This window comes from Pogona vitticeps, chromosome 15, assembly GCF_051106095.1.
Source record: "Pogona vitticeps strain Pit_001003342236 chromosome 15, PviZW2.1, whole genome shotgun sequence".
Taxonomy (NCBI): domain Eukaryota; kingdom Metazoa; phylum Chordata; class Lepidosauria; order Squamata; family Agamidae; genus Pogona; species Pogona vitticeps.
In genome coordinates this window covers 5,850,637-5,874,053 of record NC_135797.1, presented here as the reverse complement: position 1 = coordinate 5,874,053, position 23,417 = coordinate 5,850,637, and the positions used below count along the sequence as shown (strand labels likewise).

The 23,417-nt window shown below is 47.3% G+C and overlaps 2 protein-coding genes across 6 annotated transcripts; both read left to right on the top strand.

Annotated features, from left to right (window-relative positions):
- Positions 1–1,505: 1,505 nt before the first annotated feature.
- On the top strand, positions 1,506–5,313 carry LOC140702846 (centromere protein F). Its single transcript, XM_072984343.2, has 3 exons — positions 1,506–1,805; positions 3,969–4,165; positions 5,172–5,313. Exons 1-3 carry the CDS (start codon positions 1,644–1,646, stop codon positions 5,311–5,313), a joined length of 501 nt encoding a protein of 166 aa, XP_072840444.2. The 5' UTR covers positions 1,506–1,643.
- A 1,154-nt stretch (positions 5,314–6,467) lies between these two features.
- LOC110083335 (uncharacterized) lies at positions 6,468–22,250 on the top strand. 5 transcript variants are annotated; one of them, XM_072983885.2, is made up of 9 exons: positions 6,468–7,631; positions 9,334–9,476; positions 13,046–13,123; positions 13,453–13,561; positions 15,197–16,143; positions 16,893–17,040; positions 17,925–18,098; positions 19,291–19,449; positions 21,619–22,250. In XM_072983885.2, exons 1-8 carry the CDS (start codon positions 7,499–7,501, stop codon positions 19,431–19,433), a joined length of 1,875 nt encoding a protein of 624 aa, XP_072839986.2. In that variant the 5' UTR covers positions 6,468–7,498; the 3' UTR covers positions 19,434–19,449; positions 21,619–22,250. The 5 variants fall into 5 exon arrangements, with proteins under 5 accessions (XP_072839986.2, XP_078238073.1, XP_078238072.1 ...); XM_078381947.1 differs by having other exon boundaries at positions 13,046–13,126; positions 21,902–22,250; XM_078381946.1 differs by having other exon boundaries at positions 13,046–13,126; positions 21,624–22,250.
- Positions 22,251–23,417: the final 1,167 nt, after the last annotated feature.

The window sequence follows — 23,417 nt, the reverse complement described above, 5'->3', positions numbered from 1 at the left end:
AAATCAGTTCCCGAAGCAGGGAACCGATCAACATCAAGTGAAATTCCCCCATCTAAACATCGTTTTGTGATTGCATTTTCCCATTTTATCCGTACAACGTCCCTGTGAGGTGGACTAGATGGAGAAAGTACGAGCCAAGTTCTGGACAACATCCGGGAACCGCAACCGCCATTCCAAGAAAAATAAAAATAGCCACAATTATTTGTTTGTTATATTTTTAACCCTGCTTTTCTTCTTTAAAAGAACCCAAAGCGTTCTTTACCCACATCAGTAAAAGACCATATTTAAAAGCCAAAAAAGAGTAGGTCTAGAAATATTTTTTTTAAAAAAGAAACAAATGCCACACTAAAAATGATGGCTATCGTCCGCACAAGAGAGGAATGAGAAGGGATGACGAGGATGGACGTTTGAGGTCAGAATTGGCCCACGCAAGCTGCACGCTTGGAAGAACGGAGAACGCGGCAGGCATTTTGCAAAGAAAGAAAGTGTCTTTCCGCTGATGTAGGTTCAAGCTGAGGATCATGACGGGTAGGGAATGAAGAGCGGTGGGCAAGGGATGAGGAAACCTAGGCCACCGCATGTTGGTGCACCTGGGTGAAGGAAATGCCGAAAAGCGTCTGTTGCTTATTAATTATTATTTTTTCCAGCCTGAAAGGTCTCCAAACGCTGGAGCTGCAAGCCTTGTTAGAAAGCAGATGCAAAGAAGGTGAGAAATTGGCTGAGCCCCAGATTCAAATTGTGGAGAGTACGGGATTTTTGGAGACCTGGGGCCATCTTGGTTTGAAGCTCCACCCTCGGGGGCTAAGGGCGGGGCTTTGGAGCTCAAGGGCGGGGCTTGAAGCTGGGGGGCGGGGCTTGGTGGCACTTAGGGCCATGTGTAATTGTGGTGGCCTTCTGGTTCTGGATCCGGACTCCTTGGGTTTTGTATGCGAATTCCTGTAGCCTGGAAGGTTGGCAACTGCTCTTTCCATCTGAGCCATGCTCTCCTACAGAAAAAGGGGAGACAGATCCTCTAAACTGGAGGTATAAGCGAAGGGGAAAAGATTCTAGAAGAGGAGCCGTATTGAGAGTCAAAAGAAAAAGGTCCACCAGCCCCTTAAAGACAAGCCAGTGGATTATAGCCGAAGCTTTTGTTCCTGGAAGTTCATAGTAGAACCATTTTTCTCCTAGTTTTTAAGCTGTGTTGGAAATGCAAGCCAGACTACAGTCAATGGGGAGAGAAGGTGTGAAGGCAGAGCCTTGGGGGGGGGAGAGAAGATACAGGCTCTGGATTCGAATTCTGGATTCGGGGATAATTTGAATTCTTTTCCCTAGAGCTTCTGGACAGAGAGGCTCCTTCCTGGAGATCTATCGTCTTTTTAGGACTTGAGAGGGACAGGCCATCCGTCCTGTGGAAAGACACCTTTAGGTGCCCGTGGGCTTGCTCCCCCCCCCCCGGCTGCTCCCATCGGCTGCTTCTGTGCCCCGGAAGGATCCCGGGCGGTTTCTGCACTGACACCGTATAAGCCCTGGCTGCCTTTTTTTTTAATCCTGACAATCTGTTCCTGGAGGCTGAACGCGGCGGGGCGGAGGAAGGTGACGGGAAAGGCATTTAGGAATAAACCCCGGACAGTCGGAGGCCCGGCCGGGCGCCCTTGACCAACATGAGCTGGCCAGGGGAGGAATGGAAGGTGGGTTTGCCACCCCCAGCCTTACGGGCCATTGCCGAGGTGGAGCAGCGTTTGGAGCGGGTGCAAAAGGAGCGCCAGCAGAAACAGGTCCAGCTGGACACGCTGGAAGCTGTGATGCACAAGCAACGACAGAAGGTAAGAGGTGGGGGGAAAGAAAGGGGGCATTGTCCAGGGCTGGGGTATGTGTGTTTCATAACTCCCACCAGGCACGTCTCAGGACTTCGGGGTTCGGATTCCAAATAATAAAAACAGCTGCCCTTCCTTAGAGAAAGCGCTTGTGGAACTTCATCAGAATCGAACTTTACAACGAATCTTGTAAGGTAAGCCAGCATGATTGTAACTGGCACACACACACACAACACAACACACACACACCCCAATACAGAAGGGGTAAAAAAATAAGGCTATGGACATCGTAGCCGGCTAGAGAAAAGCCATCAGCCCAATTTCTTGTGAGTTTGTAAACCAAAGAGACGGACTTTATAATGGAATGGGTTTGTAACTCAAAACGCCTGTGTGATAAATTAAAATAAACGTATAATTACAATATACAAGATCAGTCCCATTTTGTGAATGCTGCCTCCGTAATCCTTGCAAAGTAGGACGCTATTTTATTTATTTATAGCCTAGGTAAGGTTGCCAAGTCTCCGGCTTGAAACGACCAGGGACTGCTGTGCTTCTCCAACCAAAGAGGCAAATCTCAGACCAAGCAATGTTGGAGGAGGAGAAAACTTGAGGTGGTAGTATTGCTTTTCTAAGAAGTGGCTTTAGGGCAGGAGTATGTAACTTCTGGCAAGGCGAAGGGCTGGTTTCCTGCCCCAGGGCTTTCCTGGAGCTGAGCAGGACCACCTGAAACAAAGACGGAGTGGAGCGCTAGCATCATGACTCAGGAGCCTTCTTGAACAACTTATGACTCTTAACAGAGTCAGAAGCCAGCGGGATGGGTAGGTGTAGGAATTGACCCTTTCCACCCTTGTCGACACCAAGGCCTTAAATGGGGTGCTATTGACCTTGTCACCCAAACGTTATAAATATCTATAAATCCATATAATTTCCAGCTGTACCGTTGGAAAAAAAAATTCTCGGGCTGGCTTTCGTAGCATTCTTTTTAAAAGTCCCTGACCTTTCCATCCAGATTACCATCTTTAAAAATAAGATAACCACCTCAAAGGAAGAAGGGACAGGAGGGCGGAAGTAGGAAAACAAGACCCAGTGGACCACCGATGAGGAGAGGCCCTCCCTAATTCGACCAGCTTTTTGGAAATGCCTGCTTTCCTTCTGTCTCTTTTCCTAAAAGGATGATGATGATAATGATCTTAGAATGGCAGAGCTGGAAGGGACCCTTTGGATCATCTAGTCCAGCCCTTCTCGAGGAGGCCCGGGGGTTGGAATCGAACTCCTAACCTCTGGCTCCACAGCCAGAGACTTAAACCACTGAACTGTACAAAGATGGGCGGACTCATTCTAGCATTTCCTTTTTAATTACTCTGGCAAGTTGTGACGAAGAAGTAACCTATATCTGGGAGTGAGGTGAAATATCACAAGGTTGTGTTTGTAGACAACAGAGCCTCGATTCTAATAAAATATAGTGGCCTGGATCCTGTTGATTTACATTTATGTAAGGGAAATTGCATACGTCTTACTGTCAGATTGTGGGGTGTGCCCAGGAACTTTACCAGCATCTTATTATGGAGCCGGAATTTGCCATTAAAGCTAACAGACTGGCAACAGGATTCTGGCAGCCCCCTTCACCTATTGCAGCTTCCAGATGTTTCATAGACAGAGCTCTTAAGTCCGGCAAGCTTACGCCAGGCCTTCCAGGTAGGCCATCTTTACGGTGGGCGCCCTGGAGCGGAGAGAGAAAGGGCCGGAGATTTGCAATCCAGATCAAAGCCCTGTTGGCCAAACATGTGGCATTTTAAGGATCTCCTATTCCAAAGCAAACTTCTCGGCCTCCGGATAATAAGGAAAAATCAGGAAACCTACCTTGTGTTGTGCTTTTATTTCCTCCCCCCCACAAAAAAAAGGAGAAATGGAATTGTATAAGAATTCAGAATCATTATTTATTTATTTTATTTACAATATTTTTTTAGCCGCACCATTACCAGTGGCTTCTGGGCGGCGTACAATATTAAAACTTAAAAACATTAAAAACATTTTAAAAGACAATATAAAATATCATATATTAAAACAATTCTTAAAACATTAAATATTAAGAATCATGCAGGATTAGCTGTATTTGCATCATTTGTTCATGTGGGCGTCTGGACGACGGAGTTTACCTCCCCCCCCTTGCAGCACGAAGAAGAGAAAGCGTCCTGGGCCCTGCTCTCTCAGGAGAACCGGAGCTTGGCGGAGGCTTGCGAGCAGGCGGATCGGGCTCGCCAGCGCCTTGCCCAGGAGTTGCAAGCCAAAGACGGCCAGCTGAGCTGCCTGGAGGCCCAGCTCGCTCAAGCCACGCGTCGCCAGGCTGAACTGGAGGAAGAACTGCGCCGGTAAGTGCTGTGTACAGATTTTGAGGTTTTTTGGGGGGGACTACAAGTCCCAGAATCCCCCAGGCAGTTCATGGGGATGGTGGGACTTTTTGTTCAAAGAGCCCCCAATCAACACCTCTCCGTGGCCAGTGCCAGGAATGGGATTTGCGGCTGGAGGACAGAAAAGAAGGATGTGGGTTCAATTCACCCGTTCGACGGAAGGCGGGTTTCAGGAGCGGTCGTGGGGCTCCTCGCGTGAGGAATGACTTCACGAAAAGAATAAGCAAAGTCGGAAGCCTTTAAGGCTCCCCAGAAAGGCGCGGAGTCACGGCTTGGCGTAATTGCAGAAGTCAGAAGGAGCGAGTCGAATTTCCAGGGGTCAAGAGAGGAGTCTTTGTTACCCGCCTATTCATTTATTCCTTTTGGTGGTTGATAGAGAAAAGTCAGAGGTGCTTTACCGTTTCCTTCCTCTAGGGGGAGCCCTGGGACTGTGCAGCTTGCCCAAGGCCACCCAGGCTGGCTCTTCTCCCCCAGGAGGCACAGGGTGGGAATTGAACTCCTGACCTCTAACTCCCACTGATATATATATATCAGTGGGAGTTAGAGGTCAGGAGTTCAATTCCCACCCTGTGCCTCTTGCGAAGCAGAGCCAGCCTGGGTAGCCTTGGGCAAGCTGCACAATCTCCCCCACTCTGGTAAGGTAGGCCTAATCTAAGCGACGATGGCATTACAAACACATCCCATCGCATTTTGAGTCCAGACTCCTAGCAATTACCCTAAACCGGTGCCTTCCAGAGGTGTGGGCCTTAAATTCTCCGAATCCCTTGCCTCTGTTAGGTGGTGGATTCTGGGACTTGTAGTCCCTCACATCTGAGAGGTAACAGGTGGGTGGGGACAGTCAACTGCACCGTATCTCTCGTTGAGTGCGTAACAAGGGAAACGTTTTAAAAATGGGAAGGTGTATTTGAGCAGCCTAAATCTTCAGACTCTTGACTTTGTCACTTTCTCTCTGCTCCCTCTCCAAAAGGTGCCAGGTAGAGCTGGAAAAACTTCAGTCTCAATCCCACCTGGTTCTCCTGTCCCCTCGTTGGGGATCTCCCACGCCGTGGGCTGAAGGTAAGGCGCCCAAAGAGGAAACGGTCAGCTGGGGTTTTCTTAGGCCAGGGTGAGCCAAAGCGACACCCCTTCCCACGCCCGGCTCCTGGGGATAAGAAGCTTTGGCAGATGGAGGTGGATTAGCCACTGGCTGTCACAGGAAGACGGTCCGGGGCAGTGTCTCCGACTTCATCGGGCGGGAAATCAGATTTTGGGGGATTAGATTTTTAGAAAACTATTTAAAGACAACAGACAGGCCCGGATCCTATTGCCGATTTGCACTTGCGTAATCCCACGAATCTTGATAGCAGATCTTGACACCTCGTTCATTCGTTCATTTAGTGCTTTGATTTTATAGTCTGCCCTGTTTGTTCTGGAGCAACATCTGAGCAATTTACCGACCGTCAAAACAAACTGCACAGAAGTATACAACATACCGTATTTTTCCGTGTATAAGACTATACAGTGGCGCCTCACTAGACAGTTACCCTGCATGACAGTTTTTCGCTAGACATTGACTTTTTGCGATTGCTATAGCGATTCGCAAAACAGTGATTCCTATGGGGGAATTTCGCTGGACAGTGTTTGGTCCCTGCTTCGCAAACCGGTTTTCGCTAGACAACGATTTTGACAGCTCCCTCCGCGCTCGCAAAACGGGTGTTTTCGGGATCTAAGCTTTGCAAGACAGCTATTTACACAGCTGATCAGCGGCTCGCAAAGCGTCTTTCCTATGGCCAATCTTCGCTAGACAAAGATGATTCTTCCCCATTGGAACGCATTATACAGGTTTCAAGGCATTCCAATGGGGAAATGCTTTTCGCTAGATGATGATTTCACTAAACAGCGATTTCAGTGGAACGGATTATATTCATCTAGCGAGGCACCAGTGTACTTCTGTCTAAAATCTTTAGACTAAAAATTGAGGGTCTTCTTATACACGTAAGTAGGCTGAGGAGAGAACAAAAACAAGCGGAGGGGAAAGCAGGGATCAAAGCGATCCTGCAGCGCTTTGATCCCTTCCCCCCCACACTTGCTAAGCCCCACTTAGATTACTTAAATTTGGATTAGAAAAGTGAAGGGGCGTCTTAGACATGGGGGTGTCTTATACACAGAAAAATATGGTAAATAGCAAAAACATAGTCTAAAAACTTAAGCCATGGTGCAACCAATTTTCAGAGAGGGGTGAGACAAGATGCAAGTGTTTGTAAACTTCGTAAATGAATACAGGGGTGCAGATCCTCTCTGACAAGGTGCTGGGTGTGTTCTTGACTGTGTCCCCCAATTGTGTGCGCAGGTAGGAGTGTAACCAGCCCTTCAACCGTGAGCAGCGGTTTGCCACCGAAATCGAATATGTTTTCTTTTATACAAACGGTGAATTGGCAGTCAGATTCTGGCCTTTACAAATAATCCATGTTAGAAACTTCCCAGTTCATGGAGTAAAATAAGTTGCCGCTAAAAGCCAACCTTATTAAATCACAGCGCATTGCGAAATCGCAGAACTTGCGATATCAATACGTATAAACGTAGGAAAAAATTGGCCAGAAGCATTCTTGAGATATACGTACACCAGTGCGCACAGAATTAGGTAAAACACAACAGTGGATTTCTCTTGATCAAAATGTTGCCGCTCTCATTCCTGGTTGTCTGCCAGTTGGCTACAACCATCCCTTTTGCTTACAGTTTTCACATTTCTAGTCCTTAAGAAGGAGAAAATGCAGCTTTAACAGAACGAGGAGCTACTGTCACCATTAGCAGGGCTTGTGGTCTGCACCAGACTGATTTTATGGGTTTTTATGGCTGCTATAATAACCACCATGCCCAGTGTGGGGTAGTGAATAGAGAAAGTGAACAGAGTCCTGGGTTCGAATCTCTGCTCCGCTATGGGGTAGAGCTGGTAAAACCACTCCTTAAATTTCTCAATTACCTTGAAAGCCCATTTAAGGTTGCTGTAAGTTGGTTCTGGTTGAAAGGTAAATAAGAACATAACCGTCACCGTGGGGTAGATTAAACTGATAGGAATGAATCAGATCTAGTCTCCCTCTGTCCTGCAGGTGCAGTTGACACTAAAACGGATAACGGCAGAATCCCTGCAGCTGGAACAGCTGTGAGTATACGAAACACCTGCTCGGCCTGCTAATTGCTTAATTGGGCTAAGGTTTGAAAAGCCGTTTCTGCACCTTGAAGTTCCCATCATCTTGATTCTCCTTCCAGAAGACGGAGTGCAGCAGCCCTCCAGTTGGAGAACCCTGCACGAAGGACATGCTGTCGGAAGAAGCTGCTTTTCCAAGCAGCCCTCGAGAGAGCCCCGATCCCACGGGAAAGGGTGACGGAGCCCTGTCGGGGGCATCAGAGTTGGCCTCGACAGGAGAGGAGCTGAAGGCTGATAACCAAGGTACTGGAAACTTTAAACTATGCAACTTGACTTACTAGCTTGAGTCGCCTATAAAGTGTTTTTTTTTTCTGCTCTGCCATTGCTGGTTTCCTTGTACTGAGTCATGCTGGCAGTTGTTTTTGTTTGTATAAGTTTCTTCTCCTGACGCTGTCATTAGACGGTGGCTGGAAAACATTAAGACATTCTTAAATTGCTTGCCAGTCCCTCCGTCCCAAGTCTTGCGAAGTGTGGAAGAAAATTCCCCTGGGGAATGTCCATAATCCACAGTAGCCTATTTATGGATTCTGTGGTTTCTCTTTAGTTATTGTTGTTCCAAACTCCTCTTTACCCCATAAGAACTAGAAACTTGCTTTTCTGTTTTTACGAATACAGAGGTCCTTAACATTCTTCTTGTGAACCCCGTTTGTATGCTTAGGATCTGAGAACCTGGAAGACAGAGAATACGGGCCATGTAGGCATCGTAGTTTGGAAATTCAGAGGCCATGGGCTGGGGCGGGGTGGCAGCTAATCCTGACCGCAGGTACGACCACTCTCTCCCTAAGTGTGCCAGTCTTTTAAAAAAAGATGCGACTGGCATGTTGACAAAGAAAGAGAATCTGCTGGTTTTATGAAAGATGATGGCTATTGCGCAGGTCAAGAGAGGGGCTCTCTGTGAGCCCTAGGACAAAGATGGGGCAATTTTTTTTTTCTGTTGAGAAGCTGATCTCCCCTGGAGGCAATGTATTATGGGCTGGATGCAAGCAGCGAGTGGGCCAGAGCCAAAAAAATGCCCTCCTCTATCACCTTTCTTATGTTCTCTCCAATGCCCTCTTCTTGTTTCAACCTATATACAGTGGTGCCCCGCATAGCGACGATAATCTGTGCAGCAAAAATCGTCGCTATATGGATTTGTCGCTATGCGGAAAAAAAAGCTCATAGGATTGCATTAAAACCCTTTTAATGCGTTCCTATGGGCAAAAAACTCACCTTTAAGAGAAAATCCTCCATACAGCCGCCATTTTCGCTGCCCGGTAAGTGAGGAATCCGGGCGAAAACACAGCGGGTGGCCCCTTTTTTCACCCAGTGGCCATTTTGGAACCGCCGATCAGCTGTTGGGAAATCATCACTATGCGAAAATCAGTAAGCGAAACAGCTTACTGATCATCGCAAAGCGATATTTTCCCATTAAAAACATCACAATGCGATCGCAAAAAATAGTTGCTATGCGGATTCATCGTTAAATGGGGCGCCTGTTAAGCGAGGCACCACTGTACTGCTCCATAGAGTATTATAGTTCTTCCCCCCCCCCCAGCAGTTTACAACACAATTAATCAAGGAACACTTTGCTCCACCCTCACTCCCAGCAGGGTGGGTACTCATTTTATCAACCTCAGAAGGATGGGAGGTTGAGTCGCCCTTGAGCTGGCTAACTGAGCCCTGTCGGGATCAAACGCAAGCCGTGAGCAGAGGCTTGATGGCAGTGCTGCAGTTTAATCACTCCAGAACGAGACTCTTCAGTGCTTTTCAGTCTCTCTTCCTTTGAGACCCCCTTTCCCCCTTTCTTATGTCCTAAGGGCTCACCCTGGCCTAGAAAATGTAATCTTTAAGAACAGGGATCGGGAAGCGCGAGTCCCTCTGAATGTCGCCGGACTACATCTCCCATCCTCCTTCAGCCCTGGCGGTGCTGGCTAGGGCTGATGGGATCTCTTCTCCTGCCGTTCAGAGTCGAGACTGGCCCTTGCTCAGGCGGAGAGCCGACTCCAGGAGAAGGCGCAGGAGCGGTGGCGTTTACAGGGCCACGTGGAGGTGTCCCGCCTGGAGCTGGCTCAGTGGAAGAAGCAACGTGGCCGGGCCGACCTGGCAGAGGTGAGTGGGTCAGGAAAAACCATTCGAATGCCCGGCTCACGGTTCGCCGCCTTGCACGGGTCGGGCATCAGAGGCCTCTACGGAGCCCTGTCGGACCCAAAACTCTAGGTCTTGCAACTGAGAGACAAAAATTGCAAGGAAAGGGGGCCAGCCTGGGGCCTCCAGTGGCAGGGAGTTCCACAGTCTGGGAGCAGCCAGGTGGCAGGACGAAGAGAAAGGCCTCTCCTGATGACTTTAGTGCCGGGGGGTGGGCAGGCTCATAAAGGGAGACACGGTCCTTGAGATGATCGTTAGTTCTTTTGTATTTGGTGTGATATCCATTCCGTTAAAGACCTTAAACCGTGTCAAAGGCCTTCTTTAATCATGTCTGAGAAGTCTTGCTAGATTTGTCTCTGGATTGTTTAACTGCAAAGGGTGGGGGGGAAAGGAATGCCCAGATGTTAACGAGCTTGTACATCTCCCCAAACAATCCTGTGAAGTAGGAAATTAATACTTCAGTTATATAATTCGGAGAAGAGAGCCCGGGATAAACAATAGCTAAATGGAGATTTAGGCTGCACAGACACAGAGAAGTCAAAGTTTTATCTGCCGTTGGCAGTTTCTCTACCTATTATCCTCCATTCCTTCCCAGTTAAATAGTTCTGAAAAGTTGGGTAAGTTTTTCTTATAAGGGAATTTTTTCAGCTCACTAATTACTCAGATTATATTTTTTCCTGGTTTGATGAAAAGACACGGGGGCTCCAATGCTGGTCTAGAAGGAAAAACAAAATGTCCAGAAGTGAGGAGAAGGACCTCAGTTTATTGTTGCAGCCAAAATAGCAAAGAGACCTGTGGGACTCTAAAGTCTAATCAGTTTTATTTGGCCTACATTTCTTTAGCAGGAGCCCCTAAGGTAGGGCAAGATTCGTAGCTATGTGCTGCCACGGATGGTTGTACGTTATTTGATGCCAGCTTTCGTGGGTTGTGGGCTCATGAGAGGCCATGCCACGTAAAAGGTGTCAGCCTATCAGGTGCAACAGGAGTCTTCATCGCCCTGTTGTATGGAGCTTGCATGCAAATGGGTGGCATGCCTGTGACTGCACGTGTTCGTCATTGGGATATAGACTCATAGAATAATGGAGCTGAAAGGGCGCTAATATAAAGCCACCGAGTCCAATGCAGAAATCCACGTCAAAGCAGATCTGAAAGAGGGTTGTCCAGTTTTCTCTTCAGCGCCTCCAGCCTTGGAGGGCTCACCACCTCGCAAAGTCACGAATTCCATTGTCGTACTGCTCTAACAGTTGAGAGTTGTTTTCCCCCCCTGATTTTCAGCCTCAATCTAGCTTCCTGTCGCTTGAGCGCATTATATTGTCCTGCCTTCTGGAAGGATCAAGAACAGATCCTGCCCCTCCTTTCAAATACAGTGGTGCCTCGCTAGACAGTTACCTCGCATGACAGTTTTTTCACTAGACATTGACTTTTTGCGATCGCTACAGCAATTCGCAAAACAGTGATTCCTATGGGGGAATTTCGCTGGACAACGTTTGGTCCCTGCTTCGCAAACCGATTTTCGCTAGACGACGATTTTGACAGCTCCCTCCGCGCTTGCAAAACGGGTCTTTTTGGGACCTAAGCTTCGCAAGACAGTGATTTAAACAGCTGATCAGCGGTTCGCAAAGCGGCTTTCCTATGGCCGATCTTCGCTAGACAACAACGATTCTTCCCCATTGGAACGCATTAAAACAGGTTTCAATGCATTCCAATGGGGAAATGCTTTTCGCTAGACAATGATTTCACTAAACAGCGATTTCAGTGGAACAGATTATCATCGTCTAGCAAGGCACCACTGTATTTGAAAAACGCTATCCTGTCTCCCCTCCGTCTTCCTTTCTCGAGGCTAAACATGCCCGGATCTTTCAGTCTTTCCTCCAGTCCCCGTGATCATCCTCATCGCCTTCCTCTGAACTCGCTCCAGTTTTGTCAGCATCCTTCTCGAAGTGCGATGTCCAGAACTGGAACTCCGTGCTCTTGATCAGGCCTAGCCAGTGCTGAACAGAAGAGAGCGAGCACATGATGGGATTTGGAAACTATACGTCTGCAAATACATCCTAAAATTGCACTTTGCAGCCACCTCCGTGGGACCACTGAGCGGAAAGGAGAAAGCAAAGGAAAGGCGCTGTTAACAGATCTTGGAGCACAGGATGTCCAATCCTGATGACAAAGCAAGTCCCATTTCTCTTGCACTGTCTGACATCTTTACGACAGCTGGGCAACAGACAGGGTTGTTAGCTCCATTTATCACCTCCCTTATTTACTCACAGGAAGCCCCATTGAGGGTGGAAGCCAAATGATTTCCACTCGCCGCCCCCCTGTTGTCCATTTCCGTGCCAGATCCTTTTAATGATCTGATGAGCGCTTTGCTGTGGGCTCATCAGCAAGAGTGCAATTTTACAAGCTCTTCCTCCCCCCCGGCTGCAAAGCGGATTTCTCGGAGTTGAAGTCCAAGAACATCTGGAGACCCAAAGTTGGGGGCCACTGATCTGGAGGACGCATGTGCCCCATCCCTGATCATTTACAGCGAGCTAAAAGCTGTGGCTTCCTTGATGGGTTTGGTCCCTCTTACCTTTGGCCTTCCTCTTTTCCTACTGCCTTCCGTTTTTGCCAGAGTTATTGTCTTTTTTCCGGTGGCGTCTCATCTGCTCAAGATATGCCTGAAATAGGACACCCTCGTTTTGTCTTCTAGTGAGAATTTCACCTAAGTTTAACAAGAACCTTTTTTTGTTGTTCTTTCTGTCGATCTGTGGTCTCTGTAGAGTGATTTTCCCCCATCACACTGCAAATAAGTTGCTTCCCCCCATCAGATTTCTTGGCTGTCTGTACCTCCTAACTAGGAACACAACAATAGAAATGACCTTGATCCCAGCATTTGAACACTTCGCTTTCGATTTCCTGTATCCCCAGCAGCCTCAATGTGGGGGGAAAATATGGCTGCTGGACACTCAGACCCACACGTTTGTTCCCCTCCCTCCATCTTCTCTCTCTGTTTGCTACTCTCATGTCAACGCAAGCTTACGTTGAAGTCTGTTGCTGAAAAGCAGTCACGTTTGTGCCTTTGCTGTTTGATCTGTTATCTGTAAGTAATGTTCTTTCTCTTCCTAATGTCTCAAGAGTGAGTTGTTGAGATTCTAAGTGCCAGTTAATGAGAAAGAGAGGGGGAGAAATGGGGGGTGGACTAATCTGGGGACCTTGAAGCTATTCTGCTCTGTTCTTGCCTGCACCGCTAGAGGAATTGAACCAGAAATTCCAAAACTCTGCAGTAGTTTAACGAATAGAGCAGGGAAGCCATCAACGTGTCTAGTTGTGGCTCTGTCTAAGGTGGGGCAGCCCCCCCCCCGCTTTGGCATGCTAAGCTAAATGCCCTTCTGCTTACCTCTTATCCCTTCCTTATTTAGAGTAATATCAACTCTCCAAGACGGGGCAAAGGATAGCATTGACTGCCGGTTGTTCAAATTAAAGCATTTCAAGATTTAGAGCTGGCATTTAATGTCCTTCCCCCCCCCCCCCCTATAATTTGATGCTTTGTCCTCTAGCCGGCCAGGACTCAGGATGGCCAAGGAAGGCGGCTGTCGGAGGATGTGGGGCGTTTACGCCGAAGCAGGGAGCAAGAGAAGGTAAGATTCCCCAATATTCTACCCCAGGATGTGGTCAACCATTTTTCCCTTGAAGCCTGCTCGACAGCTCAGTTGTTTATAGGTGTCTGGTTACCGATCAGATGTTCTGAGTTCAAATCCCCCACTGGGCCTCCTTGACAAGGGGCTGGTCTTGGTGATCCAGAGGGTCCCTTCCAGCAGTGGGTCGGTCCAGAAGCAGATGACTTCCTGTTTAGCACGGGGAGCGGGAGAGATAGTGAATGTGCTCCGTCTTTTACTCCAAACTTCAAAGGAGCGGTCCCAGAGGCTGAACCTATTTTGTATTCTTGTCCCAATTTCTGGATCAGGGCCTTGCGGGGACAGAGAGGATGTCCTCTGGCAGCACCCGGCGGAGTGTCAGCTCCTCCCGCTTGGAACAACTGGCCGAAAAACGAGGCTCTGCCACCAGACAGAAAGGTGAGATGGGTTCCTGTCTGTTTCCCTTTGTGATTCCACAGCAAAATCGAGCCAAATTCCCTAGCTAGCATCATCCTCGGTTCCCTGTTTTTATGCGACTGGCTGGAGAGCTCAGAGTTCGATTCCTCCACTGTGGAAAAGAGCCAGCCTGGGTAGCCTTGGGCAAGCTGCACAATCCCAGGGCTCCCCCTAGAGGGAGGGAAGGGTAAAGCACTTCTGAGTATTCTCTCCCTGGAAAACCCTGGAAAAGAGTCAACATAAGTCAGAATCAAATTGATGGCACCCAATAGCTGGGTGGATGGCTGAGTAGTTGAAGTATCTGCCTGTGGAGCCAGAGGTTGGGAGTTCGATTCCCCCACCAGGCCTCAGGCAAATAAAGCCAGCCTGGGTGGCCTTGGGCAAGCTGCACAGTCCCAGACACACCCGGAAGAAGGAAATGATAGACTACTTTTTGAAAACCCTGGAAAGCGTTGGCATAAGTTAGAATTAACTTAGTGGCACCTGATGATGATTTTATGTTCAATTCCAAAATCTGATTGCTTTTTATTGTTGTTAAGATTTGTTGTATTTTTAAATTAAAATGTTTAATCATAAAGAGGAGGAAAAAACAATAACAATAATAATTCGGTTTCTGTTTAATTATTTTTTTAAAAAATACATGGACAGAGGAGTGGGGAAAGGGAGGGAAATCAGACACTTTAAAATCTCTCAATTAAAATACTGATGATAAGAGAAAAAGAAGAAAACAAGCCCATCCTATTAAAATCCTACAGTGAGAAAGCTGTTAATTGTGGAAGGCCTGCCTGAATGACACGGCCCTCTGCCTACATCTCCCAGACTCCTCCAGTCAGTATGGGGAATTATGGGAGCTGTAGTTCTGATAGGATCAAGGGTGGAAAGACAGATTATGAGGTTTCCAAGGTTGGCACACCGCGGATATTTGAAGACAGAGGAACAGGAGTGAGGAGTTTGGGAGGGGAAAAGGTTGAGAGGCTTTGCACAACCACAGAAACCTTACCCCACCAAAATTAGCAACTCTCACGATTCCACGGCTCCCATAGACGCACGACGTTTAAACTCATGCCCATAAACCGATGAGGGCTAGAAACTTGTTTTGTGGCATGCAGTGTCATTCTCGACTGCAGAATGGTGTTGTTTTGTTACTTAACGTGTGTTTCCTTATTCCCAAGCTTTCCAGCCATTGCAAAAATAAAATAAATCATTACGATATAATCATAACATCATTTTTTTAAAAATTAGCAGAATGTATGAAAAAAATCAATGATCGGAAGGCTGATGGGAGGGCTGTGCAGCCAGGCTGAAGGCCCATCTAATCCGGCGGCCAAAGCAGGGGCTTCAAGGGGGAGCCGGCAGGAGCCCACGAGTCCCCCACGCAGTGGTCCCCAACCTTGGGCCTCCAGATGTTCTTGGACTTCAACTCCCAGAGATCTTGGCCAGCAGAGGTGGTGGTGAAGGCTTCTGGGAGTTGTAGTTCAAGAACATCTGGAGGCCCAAGGTTGGGGGCCATTACCCTACTGCTTGACTCCTCTGGCCGTCGGTGTGGGGTGACCCACGGCTTCTGCTCCAAAAGATGCCCGGTGATTCCCTCAGCCTTTCTCCTCTCTCTTTCCTCAGGCTTGGCCTTTCAGAGCCCCAAAGGCCCGACTACCGAGCGAAGCCTGGAGGAACTGCAGGCCCTCAGGGTGGAAGTGCTGGCCCTCCGCCGGCGCCTGGAGGCCTCGGAGAGCCAGCGCAAAACCCTCCTGGAGAGCTGTTGGCAACAGCAGAGGACCCGGGCCTGGGTTCAAGAGAGGCAGACGCCCCTGTTGGGGCTGAGAGTGGCATCGTGGCAGAGGAGAAAAGAGGCTTCGCGCCACCAGACTGGGAAGAAACCGCAGGCTTTGGAGGGGAGAGAAGTCACAGGAAAGAGAGGAGCGCTCGGGTCCGGAGGGGAGGAGGTGCTGGAGGCTCAAACGGAGCAAGAAGGTCCAGAAGAGGCTGAACCAGAAATGGGAACGCCTAACACCCCTGCAGGGCGGGCCAAGGCAGAGGCGCCTTGTCTAGCGAAAGCTGAGGAGCTAAACCGGACCCAAGATGAAGCTCATGCAGAAGGAAAACCTGATGAACCTGGGGAGGCCACGGAGGGCTGGCGTGAGACCATCCGGACTCTAGCCGCCGGCAAAGCCGAAGCGGAAGCCCAAGCCGGCCTGGCTCAGCAGAAACTCCAAAGCTTGCAGGCCACGTTAGGGCTCCAGACGGAACGGCTGTCTCAAGCCTTAGAGGCCCAAAGCCGCCACGTGGAGGAGTTGGTGGCCGACGCCGAGGAGAAGGAACGGCTCGTGGACAGCCTGCGGCGAGAGCTGGAGGACACCAAAACCGCCCTGGACGCGGCCCACGGGGAGGCGCAAAGCCTGCGGGCGTTGTTGGAGGAGAAGGAGGAAGAACTGCGTTGCGTCGGCGCCAAAACTGCCCCCGGGTTAGCCGGGGATGGCGAGGCCACGCTCGCCCGAGGCGACAAAGCCGGCATGGCGCGCAATGGCCTGGCCGCACGCGCGCAGAAAGACGGTCATGAGCAGGCAGAAGTAAGCCTTTTTGCCTGGGATATTGGGAATTTTTTTTTATTTTTATTTTAAGAACTCTTTCAAGAAAGCATTTCCAAGCCTTGCGATGGTAAAGATGTATGGCACGGAATAAACTGAAGTTTTTCTTCTTTTTTTTTTCTTAGAGGAGGAAGGCATGCAGTAAATACATATTTATGTCCACTTTTAATTCCCAGAATGTCTCCTCATCTTCGGGTTCCCTTTTATTGCCAAGTCAGACCGCCACTCGGTTCCCATTAGAGGGCTGGGTCATTAGCTCAATGGATTGGGCCAGGAATTAATTTCAAAATCGGTGGCTGTGTAAAAGTCCTAGCTAAAGATGGAAAAAGTAACTTAAAAAAAAACACTAGATTTTTCCAATAACCACTTAATCAGCTGGGGGACAAGTATACTAGGAGGCATGCTTCTCCCGTGTGTGTTTGTAAAAATTTTTCTACGTTTGTTACGATTAATGAGTGGTCGCAATGACCAGATAGGCGGGGTATAAATAGAATAAAATAAAATAAATAAGTAAATAAATAGAATTACTGGTTGCCTGAGAACCAAAAGCATTTTTCACCCCTGATCTGTCCAGAGTGTTTAACATCTCTTTAGAAGTCTCGCATGTATCTATATAGACCATCTAGTGGTCTGATAAGCTCTGAAAGATGATTTGCTTTTACTGGTTAGTTGAATAGGCCTGTATTTGTGGAATAAGTTACTTGCCCTCTGCTCTAATTCTTTGTCTGTAGCTGGAGACTTTTCTGGCCCAACTCCTTCGAGAAAACCAGGCCCTTCGGCATGAACTGATACACTGGGAAGCAATGATTGTGGAAAAGGGGGACCTTGATTCCTGCTCCATATCTTCAACGCTCCACGGAGAAGCCATGGCTGCCAATGGTAAGATGATTCATAAAATAATCAGATAAGTGGGATGCGAACAGAGAAGAGGTCCCGTTCTCTAAGACATTGGGGTTCATGAGCCTAGTCCTCATTGAGGTGGAGGTGAAAGAGAAGGCCACTCCCTTCCTTCCAAAGGGAAAAGGTCTGTGCCTTTGGTGGGCACAGAGTTGCCGTTTGTGGAACAGAGTCCAGGGCAGCATCTATCCATGTTTCTTTCTAATTAAAAAAAAAAAACAACCTGTAGTTTAGTTGTTCAAGTTGTGGGTGACATTTATTGTGTAGTTAAAAATGCAGGCTTTAAAATAACCCAAAGAAAATTGAACATGCTCAGGGGCTATGGAGTGGCCATGGACTGTTGGGGGCACCCAGAAATCTCTGTGCGTGTGCACGTGCCTTTGTGCGCATGCGTGAAGAACGGCGTGGAGCACCTGGAATTCTGAACCACCGCTCTGTACTGCAACATTTTGTTGCATATAGGCGTAATAAAAAAGAGCGTTTTGCATTTCAAGTGTTTGAAAGTGCCAGCTTGAGGGGGTTTCTTAAGCAGCCTTTACGACAGCCCTGCAAGGCAGGCCCATGTTTTCCACCGACTCGAAGGCAGGGAAAGCTAAGCCTGAGCCGTAGCAGCTTAAGTTTGTGACAGAGGTAAAATTTGCAGGTCCTTTTTGCTGTTCCTCTTAATTAGCTCCTTGGCTTTGCACCAAGTTTTGATTTTTCAACTTTTCGATTTATTTAAAGGCATTTCCCTTTGCAAACCACCTTCCGATCTGTGTTACTAAGGGAAATGGCTTTAAATAAATAGAGTCGATAATAAACATTTGCACGTCCCTTTTGATGTGATCTCTTGCGACCTTCTTACTAATGTCTTCTGTGTCTTGCAGTTCTCCAAGCTTCCCAGAAGGTGGCACTCCTTATCCAGGAGAGCCAACGTGATGTCCAGACCCAGACGGAGGGACCCGAGGCAGGCGTCCAGCATCGGCGCCGGGAGAGGGTCTCAGTGGCCTTTGATGACACCCAATACGAGCCTTACGGGCTTCCTGAAGTGGTCATGAAAGGTAGGCGGAGAAAACAGGTGACCCAACAGGTCAGGACTTGAACTTGGAACAGGTGCTTTTTGGACTACAACTTCCAGAATCCCCTGCTGTGGTGGCTGGAGGATGCTAGGGGCTGTAGTCTACAGGAATAACCTTTCCCATTTCTGGATGTCCTTGAAGACTTTGCAAATATAGATACGATTGTCGCAGCAGCTTTTCTTGCTCCGTTTAGAACCAAATCTTCCTTTTCTTTTACCAGTGAGATTTCTTATGTTCATAATGGGGCTTTTTCAGTTACTTTTATTTTTAATTGATTTTTTTTTTTTTTTGGAGGGAGAGTTTCTGAGTTCTAGGAGCAACCATCTGAAGCCCCCCGCCCCAATCTCTGGGATCTATCCTTCCAACTGGCGGTGAATATAGAACTAACTGGGGAACATGTGCTATTTACAGTGGTGCCTCACTAGACAGTTACCCCGCATGACAGGTTTTTTTGCTAGACATTGTCTTTTTGCAATCGCTATAGTGATTCGCAAAACATTGATTCCTATGGAGGAATTTTGCTGGACAATGTTTGGTCCCTGCTTCGCAAACCGATTTTCGCTAGACGACGATTTTGACAGCTTGCTCCGTGCTTTTCAAAACAGGTGTTTTCGGGACCTAAGCTTCGCAAGACAGCAATTTAAACAGCTGATCGGTGGTTCGCAAAGCGGCTTTCCTATGGCAGATCTTCGCTAGACAACGATGATTCTTCCGCATTGGAACACATTAAACAGGTTTTAATGCATTCCAACGGGGAAATGCTTTTCGCTGCACAATGATTTCGCTAAACAGCGATTTCAGTGGAACGGATGATCATCGTCTAGCGAGGCACCACTGTATTGCTGCACAATATCACACCCATGTTACCAGCAGGACAAAGGAGGCCAAATTCTTCTTACTTTTAAAGAAGAACTGACCACTTCTCTCCCAAATACACAGGGATGTTTTTGAACAAGTGAAATGGGAGTGAGCAGGAGAGGGTATTCTGTAGACCCTTTGGAGTGCTGGGACTCGGACATATTGGCCGCGTGATTGCGGGGACTTCCAAGTTAAGAATCAGGGTTCTAGAATCCTTTTCAAAAAGCATGCCTAGGAAATGTTTTCCCCCAAGGAAAAAGACCTTGGAGGAAATCTATGCAGCTCATTCAGATTCACAGACTCTTCCCCCCTGCAGGATTTGCTGACATCCCTTCCGGGCCCTCCTGCCCTTATGTTCTCCGCCGGGGCATTTTGGGAAGCGCCCCCGTCGCCCAGCTGGCCCCAAAAGCAGAACCAGAAGAGGACGGTCTCGAAGCGGAAGAAGAAGCCAGCCTCTGAAAACCCAGCTCACCAGGTGATTGATAATAATGAGGATAATAATAATAATGCAATTGTGTATTGGTCATTGTGCAAAAAATTTAGCTTGCCGGCCTCCGAAACCCTGTGGGAACATCAAGTAGAGAAGGTGTTAGAAAAATGAGGAAATCAAGATCTTGTGGGATTTCCGGATTCAAACGGACAGACACCTTGAACATAGCACACCAGACACAGTAGTAATAGAACGAGGAAACGTCTGGATCATTGACACGGCAATTCCAGGGGATGCCAGAGTTGAAAATAAAGAATTTGCTAGTTTTTTCAAAGTACTTACAGAGACCTGGTAATCGAAACCTCTCGCTTGTGGATGAAACACACTTCAGTGGTTCCTGTAGTCATTGGGGCTTTGGGAAACAATATTAAGAAATTTCACACAGTACTATAAGCAGTTGCAGATCTCAGAAATCACACCCTCAGAGCTACAAAAAACAGCAATATTAGGAACATTGTACATACTACAGTGGACCCTCTACTTAAGGAATTAATCCGTATTGGAACAGTGGCTGCAAGTCGGAAAGTCTGTAGGTCGAATCTCCATTGACTTACAATGCATTGAAAACCGATTAATCTCATAAGTGGCAGTTTTTATTCTATTTTTGTTCCATTTTGGTTTTTTTCTGGTCTGTAAGTCGATTCTCTGGCTGCAAGTCGAATCTAAATTTTGCGTCCAGAGAAGTCTGTAACTCAAAAAGTCTGTAAGTCGAGCCGTCTGTAAGTCGAGGATCCACTGTACACTGATATTTAACAGATACTTAAGTTTTTGGTTAAAACTTCTATCTGTTATATAATACCAGTCAATGTTTTTATAGTTTTGATTGACTGTGCCTGGTGTTTTACAACAACAACAACAACAACAACAACAACAACAACAACAACAACAACAACAACAACAACAACAACAACAACAACAACAACAACAACAACAACAACAACAACAACAACAACAACAACAACAACAACAACAACAACAACAACAACAACAACAACAACAACAACAACAACAACAACAACAACAACAACAACAACAACAACAACAACAACAACAACAACAACAACAACAACAACAACAACAACAACAACAACAGGGTTTTTATGACCTTTCACATTTTCTCTGCAACCTATGTTTGAACCCCTAAACAAGTTCAAACATGTTGATGAGTAATCTGACCTTTCTCACCGGATTACTCATATGTTGTAAGCCGCCTAGAGTGGTCGAAATGACTAGATAGGCGGGGTATAAATACAATAAATGAATGAATGAATAAATAAACAGGTTCGAACCCACCCATAAGCTCAAACAGGTTGCAGGAAAAAATATGACATGTCATAGAAGTCTTCCCACAAATTAATAATAATAATAATAAACCCCCCCTTTTTTTCAAGTAAAAGAAAAGGGAGTAGGGAGAGGAAGGAAGGGAAGTGTAGCTCAGAGGTTGTGGGTTCAGGTCCTGACATTTCCTGGTATTTGACCAGGTTTTTGGTGATGTCAAAGCGCTTTCTCTCCCAAAAATCCTGCAGAGCAGTTTCTAGAGATGGCAGTACCAGCCTAGAGTTTTGTTTTTTTAAAAAAAAAGGCATAATTGTCAAAATCTTTTGAGTCACACTGACGACGTAGCTCTCTCCTTTTATTTTTGTATTATTTATTCAGTGCCTCCCTCCCCCGACTTTTCTCCAATAGTCTCAAAGCCACGTACTGTATATGGTTTTCCTCCTTCTGGCTTTATCCTCACAGCAGCAACAGCCCTGTGAGGTAGGCCAGGGTGAAAGAGAGTGCGTGACGGGCCCCAAAGTCCAGCCATGAGATCCAAAGCTCAATGGGAATGTTGTTATTGTTGTGATGTGCTATCAGGTTGCCTCCAACCTAGGCCATCCCCATGAATGAGCTCTCTCCAGGAAGTCCTGTCCTCAACAGCCCTGCTCAGGTCTTTCAAACTCAAGCCTGTGGCTTCCTTGAGGGAGTCAGCCCATCTCACGTTGGGTCTTCCTCTTTTCCTGCTGCCTTCAATCTTTCCCAACCTTATTGTCTTTTCTCTAGCAATCTTGCTTTCTCACCCTGTGCCCAACGTAGGACCATCTCCATTTCAATATTTTTTTGTTGCCTCCAGAATATAACCTTTGCTTTCTCTCTAATCTTCTTTCTGCCTAGCTCAGATTTCCCGATTTCTCCAGTGTAAAGTGTGTTTTTTTTTTGATGTGTCGTCGGCTTCGTCTTGGATTTTTAAAAACAACCTGTGCCGGGATATCTGCAGCGGCCAACCGTTGAGAAGTTTAATGGCTGTTAGCAACACACGGACAAAGAGTCTGCTGGGTCTTTCTGCTTTGTTGTTGTTCCCATCCCTAAAAAAACAAAAAAAATTCCCAAAAACACTGATTGGGAAGAAGAAGAAAAGCATTCCTCTCTCCAGTTGAAAATGCATTTCATTGTCTAGGACCGGGATCATCCCAGATCACTGCCAGGGATCTGTGAAAGATGATGATGGAGAAAGAAGCGATCCTGAGCCGAAGACAATATTCTGGCCCAAACCCTCCTCCTTCCTATGAATATAGTCTGATTTGAGAGAGATCTTGATTGGGAGAGACAAAATTTCTACAGCCACCTTTTCACAGTGGCTGTAGAACAGCCGGTCTTGGATTCTAGATCGGTAGTGGATTTCTCTTGTTTTTCTCCCGGGTAACCAATGGCAAAAAGAACACATGGTTGAGGTGGGGGGGTCCTCCCTGCTCCCCTTTTTCCTCTCCCTCCCCTTTCTGTCAACAATAAACAGGATCCTGAAAATATCCCTACGTTACCTGGCGCCTGGTTCTGTTTAAAGATCATTTTTCCACTGGTGCAGATTAAAACAGGTCAAAACCCAGGCAGCGTGCAGGTAAAGCGTGCCAGGATGAACCAAACACGCAGGTGAGTTTTGTCCTGTGAGACCCAGGATCCACGGGAATGTCCCAATTTTTTTTTTAAATCAGGTTTCCCATCTGTCTGTGGAAAGCACCTTCTTTAAGAAAAGAATAGGGCTTTTATTGTGGGGGGCTGGCTTGGAATTCTAGGACAGAGAATCCAAAAAAAAGTAACTTTTCCAAGCAACGACGCAGGAGCCGAGCTGAACAGGTGAGTATTCCATTTGAATTACGTCACCCTCCAGAAAAAGGGTGCAAATTCACATTTCCCCCAGCCTGATCTGTCCCTCCTTTTGTGTCTTGATTTAGGGAAGCAACATATTAGGTTAAAATAGATTTCGTTTCATCTTTACATCCCGCCTTTCCTCAAAAATGCACAGAGTAACATCCGTGGCTCTCCTCCGGCGTCCCTTCTTGAATCCTCAGAGCCAATCCTGGGAGGTCAGGTCAGGCAGAGAGAGGCCAAGAGTCACTGTGTGCATTGAATGCCTCACTGAGGGCTAGAAGCATGCTCTCCCAAATCCTGGTGTGACACTCGAACCACTTTTCTCTGAGTCTTCGGGGGCCAGTCGGGGTCCCTCAATGTGACCGACCTCGCAGGGTGGTTCTGCGGATGAAATCAGGGAAGAAGAGCTGATTGGAGGAAAGGCACAAATAATGGTTTGTCATCATCTGCTTTCACATCACCTCTGACTTGTGGCAACCTTATGAATGAGCAATCTCCAGAATTTGCTGTCCTTGACAGCCCTGCTCAGCTTCTGTAAACAAAACCCTGTGGCTTCATTTAGGGAGCTGGTCCATCTCGTATTTGGTCTTCCTCTTTTCCTGCTGCTTTCAACTTTTCCTAGCCTTATTGCCCTTTCCGCTGACTCTTGCCTTTTCATGATGTGTCAAAAGTAGGACAACCTCATTCAACATTTAATAGTGCAATGAATAGCCATAATAATAAGAGCAGTACTTACATGTCACCGGAAGATTTCGCTTTCCACACCCGGGTGTATGTGTGTGTCTCAGCTCTTCATGGACCCTGTTCCCTTCCCGCGTTCTCTGTTT

What these genes read in the sequence shown, in the direction of transcription:
- LOC140702846 (XM_072984343.2), top strand. Translation starts at nt 1,644, where the DNA reads ATGAGCTGGCCAGGGGAGGAATGGAAGGTGGGTTTGCCACCCCCAGCC. An exon ending in TGCACAAGCAACGACAGAAG is followed by an intron (nt 1,806 to 3,968) that starts GTAAGAGGTGGG and finishes CCCCCCTTGCAG; the next exon opens with CACGAAGAAGAGAAAGCGTC. An exon ending in CTGGAGGAAGAACTGCGCCG is followed by an intron (nt 4,166 to 5,171) that starts GTAAGTGCTGTG and finishes CCTCTCCAAAAG; the next exon opens with GTGCCAGGTAGAGCTGGAAA.
- LOC110083335 (XM_078381947.1), top strand. Translation starts at nt 7,499, where the DNA reads ATGCTGTCGGAAGAAGCTGCTTTTCCAAGCAGCCCTCGAGAGAGCCCC. An exon ending in GAAGCAGGGAGCAAGAGAAG is followed by an intron (nt 13,127 to 13,452) that starts GTAAGATTCCCC and finishes TTTCTGGATCAG; the next exon opens with GGCCTTGCGGGGACAGAGAG. An exon ending in CTCTGCCACCAGACAGAAAG is followed by an intron (nt 13,562 to 15,196) that starts GTGAGATGGGTT and finishes CTCTTTCCTCAG; the next exon opens with GCTTGGCCTTTCAGAGCCCC.